The sequence below is a fragment of the Talpa occidentalis genome, unplaced genomic scaffold (genome assembly GCF_014898055.3).
Source record: "Talpa occidentalis isolate TD23 unplaced genomic scaffold, MPIMG_talOcc4v2.1 talOcc4.3, whole genome shotgun sequence".
Classification (NCBI taxonomy): domain Eukaryota; kingdom Metazoa; phylum Chordata; class Mammalia; order Eulipotyphla; family Talpidae; genus Talpa; species Talpa occidentalis.
In genome coordinates, this window is record NW_023603184.1 from 33647440 (window position 1) to 33665189 (window position 17750).

The 17750-nt window shown below is 43.1% G+C and overlaps 1 protein-coding gene across 7 annotated transcripts in view; it reads right to left on the minus strand.

Moving 5' to 3' along the window:
- LOC119255525 (liprin-beta-2) overlaps positions 1-17750 on the minus strand; it is a 136189-nt gene that overhangs the window by 81306 nt on the left and 37133 nt on the right. For 4 of the 7 annotated variants that reach the window (XM_037522753.2, XM_037522756.2, XM_037522754.2 and 1 more), the window contains one exon: positions 8283-8497. The exons of the other annotated variants lie outside the window; for them this stretch is intronic. In XM_037522753.2, the coding sequence (XP_037378650.1) occupies positions 8283-8497 (215 nt within the window). The remainder of the gene's footprint in view (positions 1-8282; positions 8498-17750) is intronic. 7 annotated transcript variants of the gene reach the window in all.

Sequence of the window (17750 nt, forward strand, 5' to 3'; positions counted from 1 at the left end):
TCAAGTTACGATAACCTGGCAACATCACCCACCATGTCCCCTGGGCCTGAAGCAGGAAATTTAATGGGGAAGGATTTATTTGCTCTTTCGGTGTTTGCACATTCTTGGTCATTTATAAACATTCGTTCATAGGGACTGAAACAGTTTCAAGTCGGGTCTGAATGGAATTTAGCTGGGTATAATTTACTTGGTGGGAGGAAAAGTCAAAATCCAGGATTATTAAAACTGTTGAGTTTGCAGAGGCTGAAGGCTGAAGTGCTGCCCCAGGGAAAGTGTATTCCAATCAAAGGTTCAAGAAGCTCCTCCAGGGCAGGGCCTGGCAGATGTGAGATCAGGAAATGCCTCTTTGAACGGAGACAGCCATCCTGCTAGTGCTCCAGCAGAAGGTTCCAGAATTAAGGGATTTGAAATGCCATTTCACCATTGACAGCAGAAGGTCCAGTGAGTGCTCCCAGGACTGGCTCTCAGTCCACAGTCTGATTTCCCCCACAACAAACAGTGGGGCCCTCCCAAGATTCTGAGGAAAATTGGAAAGAACCCTCTTTTCCAACTGACCCACACACACTGTCCAGCAGTTTTACTACGGAGAGGTGCTTTTGCCATCCTTATACAAATAATATAGCTATTTTCTCGTATTAGTCTATATCTTCTTCCTTGGGAACTAGACTTTCCCTCATTTGTCCCTGACTCCCACCTAGTGGCTGATTCCAGTTCTGCAATGCATCCAGCCGCACCCAGGCCAGGAGGCCCTTAGGAAAGAAAGTGCTGACACTTACGGCTTTCTGAGCTCTTAAGTTCTCCCACACTGGAAATCGGCTCACACAGGCTCCATTTTTTTTTCTTAAAAGATAAACACCAAAGTTCCCCTTATCTCTTTTAAAATCCTGAGAAAAAGCTTTTCCTATGAAACGCCTGTCTGTAACCTCTCAAAATGAGAATGCGCAATTCACTATGACAGACCCGTCTTTTGTTCCAGGCCTTGGGTGGAAAACAGATGCAGAGACGATCACATGGCATGGGAAACTCTAGCTCATAGTTTATAATTGGTAAAACAGCCTTTTGCCTCACCTTTTTTGTAATTCCTCTGACTTTTCAATATGGTAAACAGATTTGCTTCTTTGGCCAGGAGAGATTCCAAACTGAATCTGGCAGGACTGCCCTGGCTTTGTCTCAGGAGCTGGGAATTGAAGTCAAGGTGGTGAAGTTGATACAGTGGGGGTGGGGTGGGGGGAATGCCCCCTCCTGTTTTCTTTGTCTCTTGAGAGAATAGAGAAGAAGGTAACTGAGGGTGGCTGAACTGACAAGTAGGATGTGCAAGATAAGCATGCATCCTAGAGACCTTAGCCCAGCCAGGCCCAGCAGAGGTTTCCCATTCACAACATGCCCCTGGGATGTTGGCCTCAGCCAAGTCCTGACATGAGACAGCTATACCTAGAGAGGCCTAGAAACTGTCTCTAGGAGGTTAACTAAAAGGTCAAGATTGAGCAAGGCAGAGGCTGGTGACTAGGCTGCTTGTAGAGCCTCTAAAGAAACTGCAGGACTAGACTGCTCAGCCAGCTCTTGCAAACAGACTGTCAAACCAACTGTCATTTCTAGTAGGGAAACGATGTCCAGAGAAAGGAAGAAGAGGTTCCCCGATGCCACAAACAAGTGGCAGGTGCTGGCCTTTTAACTCATTCCTGCCTCCCACACTGACTCACCCTGATATGGTTTGCTTCCACCTGGCCAAACACACTGACAGGTAACCCTGCAATCTTGCAAAGGGTTCTGGGGTTCTGCTAGGTGACCAAGCCTTCTCTATGAACCACACTTCCAACAAGGTACCCATAGTCTTCCCTCTAAAGGTCTCTACCAACTTTCCCTCTCCCCCTGGGACCTGCTCCTTTTGCAACTGTTAGGGGACACATGGTGGGTATAATGATGGGATGAGCCAGAGCAATTGAGGTCATCCAAGAGCCACTGATTTACCCCAAGGGTACCCCGTTCTCTGGACATCTTGTTAGTGATTTATAAACCTCCTTATTGTTTATCCCACTTGACTGGAGAAAGAATTCAAATTGACAGAGAAGTCACAAGGCAGACTTGTCCCATTCGAGGACAACGTTCAACAGAGTGACTCTGGAGTAGAGGACAAAGTCAGTGTGTGTGGAGAGAATAGTGCAAATATGCAAGGGACACACAGACATGAATGAGGAGTCTCACAGCTTGCCTGCCTCACTCCTCAAGCTGCCTTTCTAGTGCCAATTCTAAGCCAGGATGATTTACTTTTTTAAATAATTCAAGTGAGTGTCTGGTTTAAACCAGTGTGCGTATGAGTCACCTGGAGAAGTTCCGCTGGGTAGAGAGGTAGAGGGCCCATATTCTGCATTTCTTTTCATAAGCTACCAGGGGAAGACAAAGCTGCTGGTCCACCAAGCACAATTTGAGAGGCCAGGGCTTCTAACTAAAAGTGCAAATCTAAAACAATCTCAAACCAATCTAAAACGCACCCATGGGTTAGTTCACTGCTTTGGATTCGATTTCCATAGAGATCAAGCTCTACTTTGGATATGTGTGCACCCAAATTGTAAAATGACTTCAGATCTACAAGACCGAAAATACAGATAAACTTGCTCTGTCCAGAAACAAAACACTGACATCCAGTCATCCAGTCCTGCTATCTTGGAATGTTTGTATGAACTCTTGACCTCCTAAATGTACACCATTCAAAGATGGCTGATGGCCATAATTACTCTAAAAGATTTATGGATAAAACAACTTTCAGCTTCTCTCCAAAGGAAGCATTCCCCCAACCACTTTAAGTAACCCCCAAGCAGATCTGAGAATCTGAGAGCAAGCTATTTTTGCAATGCATCTTACAAACACCAATAACCAAACAGCAATAACCACATTTACTGTGTTTAGATCAAAAGCATTTAGGAAGTTTTTTTTTTTTTTGTAAATTATTAAAGTTTTAGGTCCACACACTCAAAAAATATTGCAAATAATTAAGAGTTGACCATAGGATAAAAATCAAACCATAAAGCTACTAAAAGAAGATAAAGGTGAATATTATTTGATCTGAGATTGGGCAAGGCTTTTATAGAGATAAAGGAAAAAGAAGAAATCCACACATGAGAGAATGAGGAAGTTAATTACAATCCTTTTAAATTGTGTCTCAAAAGGCCCTGCAAACATTATCTAAAAACAAAGTAAGGAAAATAAATACTGCAAATAAAGCTAAAGGCTAAAAGATCATTTATATACATAAGAAAAGCACTTAAAATCCTGATATAAAAAAAAGTCATAGAGTATAAACACATAGGGTAGGGAAGGCACACCCAAGGGACTCAAGGAAATTTGGGGGGAGGGGGGAAGGGAAGAAAATATTAGAACTTTTAACCTAGTTTTTAAAAATCTCTATTTTGGGATATGTTTGTTAGCTTACATGTATTAGAAAAATACTGCATAAGTAGCTATGGATATTTGCAGAATGTACATGAATAAGATCAGAAGTTTCAAATCATAGAGAAAAGAAAATACCGATAAGCTAATTTTAAAAAAGTATTTAGCCTTCTTACTAAACAAAAGAATGCAAAAACAAGAAAAAAGAAAACATTCTCCATATGAAGTTAGTGAAGCTGTGTTTTTGTTGATTAGGACGTAACTCAAGCCCTGCCAATGAAAATATAAAATTGGGTAAAATCGTCTGAAAAGTGGCTGGGAAAAATGTGTCAAAAGGATTTTTTAATATTAATTTTTAAATACTAATTGTATTTGTTAACATTAGTAGCAATCATATTTACTAATACATCTGTTAATATTAATTTAGTTGTGTTAATCTACCAATATTAATTAAAATTAATGGCTTGTTAATTTAATAACTTTGGTTTAGAGCTGCCAGATTTAGCAAACTGCATGGGACATACTTATTAAAAAATTATTCATTGTTTATCTAAAATGCAAATTTAACTGAGCACCCTGTATTTTGTCTGTTAACACTACTTTCACTCTATAATTCTAATTTTAAGATCTTATCCTAAAGAAATATATAAGGACAAATCTTTCTGAAAGATAAATAATCTAAATGTCAGTATTTGAGACAGGCTCACGTAAGTTCAGGTACATCCAGGAAGGAACACAGTCATTGTAAGCTATACAGATGAGAATAAAAACCAGCCATTTTCTGTGCTATGGGTAGACAGAGTGTTTGTTGGGAAGACACTTCAATGAATCTCTTGATTATGTGATAAGGTCACGAGAGGAAGCATTTAAATAAGAAAGTGCTAAACTGCCTGGTAGCTTAATGGAAGTTTCAGGAAACAGCAGAGCAGAGTCTTCTAGGAGTTTCCCAGGTGCCCAAGTCCATGGTAACAGGCCAAGGACAGAGACAGTCAATAGTGATTCTCGTAGAGGGATGACGGCCGATGGACACAGGAGTGGGACATCCAGCACTTGACTTTCAGTTTTGTTTTCTGCATTGGGACAGCATATAGGTTCACCACTCCTGCAATTCTGAAACCCAAAATGCTCTGAAAGCCTCGAGATTTTTGTTGTCTTTAAAAAAATAATATTGGTGCCAAACTTACAGCAGAAAACCTGACCTGAACTGGAAGGAAACTTAGTTTCTCCTGATCTGACTTTATGGGGAAATTCCTAAGTTCTGCTGAGGTAATGTCAATGTGCTTCCCACCCTGCGTGTTCTAGAGATGGAGCGTGTACAACATATGTGCACTCTGATCTGTCTAGGTCCCATTGTAACAGGGTGGTCCCCAGGAAAGGGGGAGGTTCCAGGTTCCCTGCCCCACCCAAATGGAGGGTGGAGCTGAGCAGGAAGAGAAGAAGCTGCAGAGGAGACTGAGGAAGGAAGCAGGATGGAGCCAGAAGGAGACCTGGAGGAGGTACATGGAGCCTAGAGACACGTGAAGAAACTGCGCTTGTCTTTTGGTCGTGGACTGGGTGACACAGATGTGGGTGAGACCCGTGGGGAGGTGACAATGGCAGCTTTTATCTTGATTTTGATTTTGCTCTTTTCCTTCTGGGCTTGTCTGGTTGTTTCTGACCCTTTTCTGTGGGTCCCCATTGGAAGATGCTTTAGACCTGTGGCAGGCTTTGGGGCCTTGCTCTGGGCCAATCCCATTTGGATGGAGTTTTACCCACGAGGGGACGGGTAACTTTGGGTGCTTGATTTAGAAACTAGATTCTTTGCCTTTCCTGTATTGTTTCCTAATTGTATTAAAGTTCCTTCCCATTAAAGTCTCATGTTTTGTGTTAATGCAGCGGATGGCAGAACCCTATATAGAATAGGCAGGTTTTCGGGGTTTGGGCTGCCCCTCTCCCTGCACTGTAACACAATCACTCTGAGTTCCAAAACTTTGGAACCAGAGGTTTCAGAATGAGAGACTATGGACTTGCCATGTTCCTGCAGTGTCAATAATTTCCTTTCCTGTACATGCGTCAGTCGTGGATAATGAGAGGGGTCAGTGCCTATGTCCTGGATAAAGTGGAGAATAAAGAGTCACAGCTGACAGAGAGGTGAGCAGGAGATGGTCAGAGATGGCTGGGCAGAAGCCAGGACCAGCATCCTAGAGCCGGAAAGGACAGTAACAGCCAGAGAGTGCCCAGTGGACTCTGGGTTGACAAAAAGGGATGATGCCTTCTGTTGTGGGAGCAGAAAGAAAGCTAAAGACACACTCCCACTCTGAAACCCCCCTGCCAGCCTCATTTAGAAAAGTAAGAGCACAACAAGGGAACTCCTGTTGGTTATCAGCAGAAATCTGAGAGGCCCACCAAGGATATCCGCATTTGGGGGAAGAGATGAGGAATGTGTTTTCACACCTAAACCGCATCAAGAGTACCTGAGGCCCATTCAGCAGCCCCCCAAACCTCTGCCCCCCTCCTCCACCCAGATAGCATCTAGCTGTAGTAGTTTCCTGTGGCCAATGTAAAAATAAGCTTAATGACTTACAACAATGCAAATGTGTTATCTTGTGGTTCTAGAAGTTGGAAATCTGAAAGGGGTCTCCCTGGGCCAAAAGCAAGGTGCCAGCAGGGCTGCTTTCCTCTCTGAAGGCTCCAGGAGAGACTCTTTTTCAGGTTGGAGGAGCTGTCTGCATCCTGTGGCTCTTTCCCCCCCTTCAAAAATGCAAAAATAGATCTACCTTAGGACCCAGCCTCTCCTCTCCCAGGTATCTACCCTAAGGACACAAGAACACTAATTCTAGGGATAGATGCACACCTGTGCTGATTATAGCACTGTTTACAATAGCCAAGCCATGAGGAAGAAGATGTGATCAACATACACAATGAAATATTACTCAGCTATAAGAAAAAATGAAATCTTGCCATTTGGGATAACGTGGATGGAACTGGAGGGGATTTATGCTAAGCAAAATAAATCAAAAGGAGAAAGACAAATACTGGATAATTTTACTCATATGTAGAATAGAGAGAAACAAAACAAAGGGACAGAAAAACTGAAACAAAACAATTGAAGATACAATGAGGGTCAGGGAAAGGGGCCTAATGGACCAGGATGGGGATCATGGGGATGTGGTGGAGGCATGGTGTTAGAACAACCATCTGAAGAGGTGTGACCCTGTACCCCAAAATCATATACAGTATTGTTTTTTTTTTTTTTTTTTAGAGGCATGCTTTATTTATTTGTTTGCTGGTTTGTTTGTTTTGTTTATACATGCACTGGGTACAGTCAGAAGCGCGGGAGGGTGAGAGAATTCACCAGAGCCAGAGCGGGGAGCAGAGCAGGCAGAAGGACCAAAGGACACTGCTGAGGGGAGCAGCGGGCGGCAGGAGAGGTCTGCGCGCCATGTGGGACCCTCCTCCGGTGGCCGGGGAGCAGCCAGGGATCGAACCGGCGCCGCAGAGGCTGCGGGCAGCTTCGCAACCCAGCGCTCAACCGCTGCGCCACCGGGGAGGCCCATATACAGTATTGTTAACCATTGTTACCTCAATAAAAAAATACAGTAAAAATAATGACTAGAATCTAAAAATGAGTCCTCCCCTCACATCATCCTGACACTGACTCTTCTGCCTCCTCCTTCTATTTACAAGGACTCCAGGGATGACACTGGGTCTACCTGGGCTGCTCCTTTTAAACCTAGCTGACAAGCAGCCTCAGCTCCCACTGCTTCCTTCCCCTTTGCCATGTAAGGTAACATATTCACAGGTACTGGACATAGCCACAGCAATTAGTATGTGGCCTCTTCAGGAGGACAGTATTCACCCTACCACACTGGCATAGGTAGATTACAGAACACCAGGCAGACATCTGACATAATGAAAATATTGAATAACATAAAATGAGTATAATGGTGTGTTCTTCGGTGTGTAGGGGAAGGCATGGGATGAGACTACACTGACAGGCTCCTGAGCAGAAAGCAAGCTAGGGCATCTGGGATGTAACCTGCTAACCACAAATGGCTTAGGCTCTGGGCAAAAGTGTCTCAACCTCCTTGTTCTGTGGTTTCCAACCAACACTCTCCTTCTAATTTAGTGGTCCCGCTCCTGCCTACTCACCTCTCTGCATACTTCCCAATTCTGAGCCTGGTCTGCAAGTCTCTGGCTTTGGAAGACAGCACCCTGGCTTTCAGGCTCTGCTTAGATGAGCATAGTTTCCCTCTGCTTCCTCAGCCTTCCTCAGCCCTCAAATGGCTGCATTTCTGGAATGCAATGAACTAGTTCATAGCCTTCCTCAATGAACTAGCTCTTTGTCTACTTATTCTCAGGTACTATTAGTGTCTTAAAGTTGACTGGCTGGTCTCCACAAGGAAGAAAATGGGTAACCAAAGTCACACATTTATAGGTTTGTTTATTCATCTGCTTCTCTTAGAGAGAATCGAATAAGAGTTAAGGAAGCTGTATCCACTCTAGAGACAGCAAGTATTTCTAGGGTGCCCTCACCCTGGTTATTGTAAGAAACAAGGAGCCAAGGGTGCAACAGAGGTGAGAAGCCAGGAATTATAGGAATTATAAATTAGCAAGTTGTACATGTTATCCCTGGGGGGCAAATTGTCCATGTTTGTGCCTCTTGGGTTCTAGATCTCTCCTCAGGAGAGAGCAAATGGAGCACCCAAACAGGTTGATTGTGTAGCTGAAGTTGCTTGGCTGGGCTCTAGCCTCCCACTGGGAGGGACCAGCCAATGGGGTTGGCCAAAGCTGGATGGGAACCAAGAACAGACCAGAAGAAGCACAGTGGGAGTACCAGCCACAGGCAGTGGTGGCACCCATGGGCTCCATCATTACGTTCCCTAGTGGCTCCCCAAAAAGACCATGGGCCTACTTACCAAGCTCTCCCCAAACCACTCCTTTATGTAGGCAGCTGTGGGGCCTGGGATCTGGCTCAGGAGGGCTGCCCTCTCCTGAGGGTGCTCCAGCGTCTCCAGGGCCAGCCTCAAGTCCTCAACAAGATGCAGCACTGGGAAGGAGCTCATGCAGGAAGCTGGGGAAGCCAGTCCAGGCTCACAGGTACCATCGCTAATGTCTGCACCAGTTTTTGTGCCTGGAACAAGAGAGAAGCAGGAACCTTATTTAAAAGGGTGGATGCCATTTTCAAGGAACTGGCCAAAAAAAAAAAAAATACATCTTTAATCTTGGGTTGGGCATAAGAGGAAGAGACCTGTGAGGTGGACAATCCTCAGTGGAAACTCACACTTAGAAAACTAAGAAAACACAGCCAGTTCTCACCAGTGACCAAAAACAAGCTGGTTACAGCAATGAGATACCATTCTTCAGTTTTTCAATTAAAATGTGTTTGATTTTAAGTTTTAAAGTTAACGTGGTGGGCCTCCCTGGTGGCACAGCGGTTGAGCGCTGGGTTGCGAAGCTGCCCGCGGCCTCTATGGCGCCCGTTCGATCCCCGGTTGCTCCCCGGCCACCGGAGGAGGGTCCCACATGGCGCGCAGATCTCTCCTGCTGCCCGCTGCTCCCCTCAGCAGTGTACTTCGGTCCTTCTGCCTGCTCTGCTCCCGGCTCTGGCTCTGGTGAATTCTCTCACCCTCCCGCGCTTCTGACTGTGCCCAGTGCATGTATAAACAAACAAACAAACAAATAAATAAATAAGATAAAACATGCGTCTATATAAAAAAAAAACAATAAAGTTAACGTGGTAACTAAGTTTTTAAGTTAATGTGGTAGGCTACAGAGATGGCCAGCATAAGTTCCTCCCATCCCACCCCCCTGCTCACAAGGTGATTCCTGACTTGGGCCTGGCCTAGTGACTGGCTGGGATCAACAGAGAGCAGTCGAGTGACTGTGTGCCAGCTCCAGGCCTGGGCTGTAAGAGGCTTAACAACTTCCACGCTCCCACTCTTCATACTTAAATCACCACGTTACAAAGCCTAGTCACATGCTGGAGAGAGTGAGGCTGTTTTGGGTCTTCCAGCCCCAGATGAGCCACCGCAGCTGACACGGTTTGGTGAAGGGATGACAATTATTACACTCATTGTGCTGAGGGCTTAAAGAATTGGAATCTTTATAGATCATGGAGATATCTATATTCCCTTGTGGGTGTAGTGTACAAGGCTCCTTTCAAGTTAAACAAGAGCAGGATGCTTGATCGCCCTGGGGCAACAGGTATACCTAGGAATGACCAGGAATGCCCGGGAGACCCTTGACTGATATGATTTGCACCCCAGGGACTGATCAGTGGAACGCCTTGTTAATAAGATTGGAGCTGTGGGTGGGGCTTGGAGTACATCAGTGGACTCGCTCACCCTAAAGCCAAAAAATCCAATATTCAGTTTGACCCACCCTTTTCTCTGTCAATAAAGAGGCTAGGATCTTGCTCTTGAGCGGCATCCTGCACCCAACAGCCTGCTCCACAACTCCTGTTTCTTTTCTTTATCACTGCAGTGTTGCTTACACAACATCCCCTGATGTATTCACACTTCCAACTTGTGTTAATTACAATGTATATTCACATCTCATCTCCCCATTAGGGGCTGGGAAGTCTCCAATGTCAGCTTCCCCACCACAGCTGAGTTCCTAGCATTGTGACCTTTGCCCAGGAGACAAACATCTACACACCTGCTTGGATGGAGAGCTAAGAGGGAGAGTGCTTAGATTTCCTCAGAGAGCTGGGATATTGGGTCAGCGCTTCCTAATTGTACATGCCCCAAATAGGATTGTTTTTGTCTTTCTAAATCTCACCAGTTAAAAGGAAAAAAAAAAATTCCTCTTTGCATAATGACAGAGATATATTTTTCAAACCAATTCTAGGATGACACAGTCTTACCAAGGGATTCTGTGCTTCTTTCAGCAGTAAGAAACTTCATAAAATGTGGTTTACATGGTGGAACTGCTAGGGCATTTGAGTTGTTTATCAGGCCAACACGATAAATAATGTGAAATCAGGACTCTTGGAAAATGTGGGCTGTAAGGCTACCACATCCACAGCTACATGTCTTACTCTAGGCCCTCTGTTCTTCTGAGAGCCAGCTTCCTGCTTGCCACGGCAGTCTTTGGCATGAGAAATCCACACAGAAGGAAGCAATTACTATTTGATTGCCGGTTGGCTTTCCGAAAGTGCAGAATAGAGAGAATCATGGGTCACAATCCACAAACAAGTCAGAGGCTAGGGACTGTGATCACCCACACAATGACATGTGCTCTAAGTGCGAGGTGACTGGGAAGAGACAGTCACACTTTAGAGATGAAAATGGATGGAAGCAGGCAAGATTCCCCAATCTGCTGAGAATTACTGAGTAATTCCTCTCCATTCAGAACACACTCCAAAACACACACACACACACACCCCTTTATAAAAGTAGGGTGAGTCAAGCAGGGAGTAAGTAGGAAGAATAAGACTTTCACTAACTTTCTCCATGTAGTCATACACAAATCTCTTCCTTTCTCTGGGCCTCTCTGCCCAAAAGTCTTGGGATTCTTCCCTAAGCTTCAAAGAGTATGTACATGTGGGTCTATATGTTTGAGTACATGTGTGTCTGTGCCAAGTTTTATATGTAATGCATATATGGATAAATGCCTTTAAGTTCTATTTCTTGGCAACTAACATTTCTTTATCAAAATTAATAGTCAGTAAATACTAGATGGAGTGAAAATAGTATATGAGTGACAACATGTTCCTAAGAAAGATATAAGGGCAGTAACAGCAAAGCCCCAGATGACAAGTTCCCCTTGATTACAAATCTAAGAATTACATATGGTCATAGGACAGAAAACTAAAGGAAAAAGAAACATCTAAATACCACCCTTGGTCTTGAGGATGTAAAATGAGAAAATGCTGTTGGGTAGAAAGGCATCCGCAGAATAATACGCTGAGCCTAAATTTCCTCTCCTAGAAGAATGCGGTGACCTACCTCCAATAGGCCCCTAATGACCCACCCTTGACATTCCTGCAATTATTCAGTTCCCCTCCTGTGTCTTATCAAGATTGCTCTGAGTGACCACTAGAATATGTCATAAGTGATGGGTGTCACTTCCAAGGTTAGAGCATAAAAGCACTGTCACTTGCCATGTTCTCTCTCAGATCACTCAGGTTGGGAGAAGCCTGCTGCCACACTGTAAAGACACCCAAATATACCATGGGAAAGTCCACATGGCGAGGACCTACGGCCACCTATAACAGCTGTCCAGGAGTTAAGCCCTTCTGCCAACAGTCATGTGAAAGGACAATCTCAAAGCAGCTCCTCCAGCCCCCAGCAAATCTTAGGTTAACAGTAGCTCTGGTTGAATTCTTAATGTAACCTCATGAAATATCTTGAGCCAAAACCACCAGCTAAGCCACTCCTAAATTCTTAGACCACAGAAGCTGAGAAATAATAAATGTTTATTATTGGGGTCATTTGTTATAAAGCGATAAACAATATAAATAGCTAAGAACATTCTGCATGTGTAATCAAGGGGAACTTGTCCATGCACCACTAAAATATGCGGCTAAAATTACTTCTATTACAAAAAAATGAGATCTTTGTTTTATATATCATACAACAAAAATAAAATTTAGACAGTTAAGTATTATATGTGAAAACTTAAACTATAAAATAAATAGAGAAGGTAGATCAAAATTGAGTTAGAGAAATATTTAATAAGGACAAGAACAATCAAGCAAGACATAAGAAATCTGACTATAAAATATTAACTTCTAGAATATTAAAAACAAAAGACAAATTACAGCCTAAAAAAACATTGTAGAAAAAAAAAAAGAAATCTTACATTAATAATAAAAATGCCCCAAACCACAAAAATGGATAAAAACTTCTATAGGGGCAATTATCAAGGATAATTAAAAACCCAAAACACAAGCAGACAATAAAAATATGGTAAGAAAATATTTTCTTACTAGCAAATAAACAATTTTTAATGATAATTCGTTTTTTCACCTACTTGTTGAAGTTGAAAATGCAATAATAGTCTATATATTTGAAAATTGTGGAAGGAGTAGATGGTAAAAGTTCTCAACACAAGAAGAAAAACTTGTAACTGGATGTTAACTACACTTGCTATAGTGATCATTTTGCAACATATACAAACATCAAGCCATGATGTGTCATACACCTGAAACTAGTAAATGTTCGATGTCAGTTAGGCCTCATTTTTTAGATCAAAGGAATACAATATTCAATGCTGGCAAGCAGGAGGTGAGAAAGTTACCCTCACATGCTGTTAACAGACAAAAAATTTATCTAACCAATACTGAAAAGACAATTTGGCAAGATGTGGCAAAAATACTTATACCTTTAACTTGGCAATTTCAATTCCAGAAATCTAGTCAAAGGAAATGTAACCAGACATGTTGTCAAGATTAACATACAAAAAATGGTCTCAGCAGTGTCATTAATTGCAAAAAAGTAGGTGGGGGGGAATCTCAAATAGGGAAGAGTCAGAGAATATAACTCATGTAGGTCAATTGTCCAGCGATTCAGTAACAGGGAACTACTTCTACTATTCAGTAACAAGAAAATTAGAATTAAGACATAAATATGGATGCATGTGTATATATAAACCAACACACAGCATGCTGAAAGTAAGTGATATGAATCAGGCACGTGGCCTGCATGGCCCCCCCATGGGTCCTACTGAGGCTTGAAAGCCCTCAGGATGCTGACAACATGGGAGTCAGTCCTCCTGGGGCAGTAAATAAGTGACTAACAGCTCACAGGTTTTCTCCTTGATCAGATTTCCTCCTGGCAGGAACTGCACACTGAAGGGTGGTGGGGGACTGCAGGTATTTTCACAGGACAATCACTTTAGGAAATCTCAGAAAGGAGTCCCTTTCCCCCACAGTGAACAAGTAGAAAAGCTGGAAAAGATAACAACTTTTTTTTTTTTTAACATACAGCCAAGCTTGAAAGAAAATTAAAAGCTTCGATGGGTGTCAGAAACAATGAGGGAACTCAATGTGAAGTAAGGTCAAGCTGACCCTAGAGCAGGCCAGACCCAGATACAGGACATGGTGCTGCAGACTGAGGTTTTAATGCTCCCATTGAAAACAGTAGGCTCAAGTGAGGACTGGAGGGAGGGAGGGAGGGAGGGAGGGGCTGGGGAGAGAGGGAAAGACACAGAGAGAGAGAGAGAAACCTCAAGTATTGTCTTTTTCAGGAAGAAAGATCTGAAAATACCCCTGTGGCAGGGAATGATGTAAAAAGCTGGGAGCCCCCCTGCATTTTAGAAAACTATGTGTACACATACACCCTGTGAGAAATCAAGCTCAGGCCTCTGCATGCCACAGATAAAATGTCAAGTTTCCACTCTGCACTTAATACTAAAATCCTAAACCAGAAGTTAACACACAGTGCAAAGTGGTTTAGCATGATGAAACTCGTAAGGCCTCAGCAAAAAAAAAAAAAAAAAAATAAACGCAAAGGCAAAATTGTCCAGAGGGCTTGGTTGTGCATTGTGTATACATTCCGTGCAGATGACTGCCTCCAGTGAAAAATTATAACCACAAAGGAAAACAAATCAAAATGGAATACTAGATGCAACAAATAAGCAAATGTATATCCTTATAGCTAGGATTATTAGCAAAACAACATAAAAGAAACAAAAACTTACTGTTAGATATGCCTAAATATAAGGCAAGCTGTTGACCCCTCAAAATTACTTTTCAGAAAAGAGCAATTCGCTTGTACTCAAGTTCTAATAAAGTTTCTCTTTGAAGGCATTCTCCATACATCTTTATTTTGAAGACCAAAGCACTCCGTAGGGAAGATTAACACAGAGTGTTTCAATTTTACATGCACATTGAAATCATGTGGGGAGTTTTTACAACTATGATGCCTGGGTTCCACCTCCAGAGCGTTCTAATTGAGTTGGCCTGAGGTGTGCCCTGGGAGAGTAAGAAACTTTCCAGATGTTTCTCATGTGTAACCTAAGTCGAAGCCATTGCATTCACAAATCACTTCAGTCAATGCTATATTTTGATGTTTAGAATTTTCATTTTAAGGTTGCAAAAGCAAAATTTAATACAGATTTAGTATATGGGCTGTAGGGAAAATGGAGTTAAAATCAGGCTTTTTTCCGCCCTCCCACTGCTAGCTTCTTAGGGCTACCACCTGCAGTCTTATACTCCTCCTAAGTTGCGTGGGTGTCCTGGCCAAGAGGCGTGTGCTCAGGGTACGCTCACCTATGATTATGGACATCTGGACCCAGAGAGCACCAGGCATGTTCATACGTGAGAGCGGACACCTGTGCCCAGAAGCTAGGGATGCACAGTGGCGTCACTCTGAGGTTGGGGAGGGCTCAGTTGCTGCCTTCCTGCCAGCTGGTCTGTCCTCTGATTCAGCATTAAAAGCCTGTAAAGTGATAGTGAGGGCTCCAAAATTCTCTTTTCATCTGCAGGAATCGGCAATGAACTGACCCAGCCTGGGATGGTTGCACAACTAAAATATTAGTATAGGATTTTACTGAAAGCCTTTATTGATCTTTTAATATATATATATATGTGGTAGTAATTAGGGTTATGCAGAAATATGCTGGCTCTCCTCATCTTGAACTTAGGTAAGCTTATACTGGAAGTTACTCATGGCCACATAATTTCTTTTGGCCAATAAATATGAGAAGTGACATGTACACGATTCCACAGACCTTTTACCCCTGCCCTGGCCTCTGGCAATGGTGGAGGCCAAATCACCCTGTTTCCCAGAGTCATGATGACAGGCAGGGAGCAACGGCAGGTCTGGGGGAAACTTGTCATGCAAGCAAGAAATAACCTTCGCTGTTACAAGCTACTGACATTTAGGACTATTTGTTACTACATCATACTTTAGCCTATTTTTACTTTTCATACTTTAGCCTATACATGCTTTACATCTCAGAAATATATACATGTCAGAAAAAGGTGCAGACATTGCCTCTTTTTTAGCTATCATAAAGCAGATTCCTTTTAACAATTTGGGATCAATGAGTACAGCTTGCAGAAATCTGCCTGAGTAATCTCCTGCCACAGCAAAGAGGAATAAGTGTCCTGACTACAGGGTCCTCTGGTCCTGTTATAGAAGTGGCCTTCCAGAGCTGCCTCTGAACCTGTCAGCCCACACATTAAGCCGCATGCAAAATCAGAGCATGTGGCAATTGTTCTGGGCTATCCAGAAGGATATAATTAAGCAATGTATTTTCAATTTCAATTCTCAACTGTGCATTTCAATTATAGTTGACTCACAGGAACGAAGAGGAAGAAGGCCAGATCACAGGTTAATAGCCTACTAGAATTTACAAAGTTCTTTTGACAAGGTTCTGGTGTCCTGAAACAGTCAATCCCCTCTTTCCCACTTAGTGGCATAAAATTCAAGGGGTCCTAGTCAAGTACAGTCACATTTGAGAAACCCCCATTCAGGTTGCAAGATTCAACTTTATAAGGAGTTTCATCTCTTCACAGGCATTTTTTTTTCTTGCACCCACCCCAGAGCCACCAAGTGCCTGGACATGAGTCCATACATGGTGGCTCCGGAGGGGCCCCCTTGGCACCTGTGCATTAGGCCATCCTTGTGTAGTCTGTACTCCTGACTGGCTAACAGGAGAAGATAATCCCCTTTGTTGTTTGTGCTGCTGACAATGATTCGAGGAAGGGGATACCTTTTTTGCAGTAGAGGCTAAATTATATAAACATTATCACATGCCCTAAATGTGCTCTTTTGGGAAGAGCTTTGGAACGTGAAGAGTAGCCTACCATACCATGGAGAAATTTATAAATGTTATTTAGTGGTGTAATTATTAATTATTATTATTGAAGTAACTGCCCATTTTAGTAGGAATCCATGTTGGTCTTGCATAAATAGCAGCTATTTGGCGTGTGCGGTGGTGCTATTTGGTAGTGTTGGTGGAACTACATGACATCATTCTACTTCAAATTAGGAAGAGAATATAAAAAAGATTTCAATGTTGCAGAAAAACGTATTTTTGCAGGATCTGTGGCATCATGATTTCATGCCACAGCTTTCAAGCTTTTATTTTAGCTGTGCCACCCTTTAAGCAAAGGACCCCTGCCTGGGAAGCTTAATGTATAGGAGCGGGAAGCCCTTCCTCCTAAGGGGCTGGGAGCAAGCAGAACTGGCCCTACCCCTCAATTCACTCTTGCCCCCTATAGTCAAACCCCAGGGCCCTGCTTCAGCATAAAAGGAACACAGGGATGAAGCTGTCTAGGAGACTCAGCGACCCTGGACTCTCCCATCTTATTTCCGTCACAACCAGCATGGTGACCTTGGGGGTAAACATAAAAATGTCAATACTGATAGTGACAAAACAATCAGCAACTTACACCAATTGAGTACTTACAAGGTGCCCTATTTGCATTAATTAATCCCCCCAGTTAAAGGAGTGAGGTGCTATAATTACCAGTGTTTTACAAATGAGAAAACAGACTCAGAGGGATTAAGCAATTTGCCCAAAGGGGCCACAGTGTTGACCTGGGATTCAGAATCAAGACACGATTGATTAACCACCTTGAGCTGGACCTAGCATTCTGCGCCAGTTTGGTCCAACCATCTTGAAAATGAGGAGGTATTTATAATCCTCAGGAAAAGTGTCCTTCACAGACATTTGATAATTGTCATCGTTTCATCATAGAAGGCACAGGATATAAGTCCTCCAGACACTAATAACCTCAATGTTGAATTATCTGTCAAATAGCCCCTGTCAAATGTCTGTGTGAGCCAATTATTATTTAAAAGATGGTTTGCAGGAGGTGCCAACAACTGAGTCTTCAAAAAAATCGGTGATGTGTTATTTCAAAAGTATCAGCCAATGTAAAGTACAAACAGAGAAAAAACAAAATGAAGTTCAGTATGTGGCCAGCTAGTGCATGTGTGTAGAAACCAATAACTGCATCTGGAGCAATGAAAAGGACAGTCTGGTCACAAATGTAAATAAACTACACGTGTGACACACATTTATTAGACACCTGTGACGTGCTGCAGACCAGTGGAAGCACCGGAATGGGCCAGCAAAGCCTCCCTCAACATGGAACTTACATTCTGGGGCAGGAGGCAAATAAAAAACAAAAAAACAGGTATGAATGTAATTAGCCAGGCGGTGGTGAGAGCTGTAAAGAACATAAACAGGACACAAGGGCAGAGAGCCATGTGGTGGTAGGGGGCGATGCTATCTGACTGAGCCTCTCTGGTATGGTGACATTTCAGGAGAGATCTGATCTGCTCTTTCTGGAGGACAGCATTCCAGCAGAGGGAACAGCAAACACAATGGTCCTGAGACTGCCAATGCAGGTGGCTGAAGTGAGAGGAGCCAGAAGGAAGGTGGGAGGAGATGCAGTCAAAGCGGCATTCACGTCAGTGCATTCA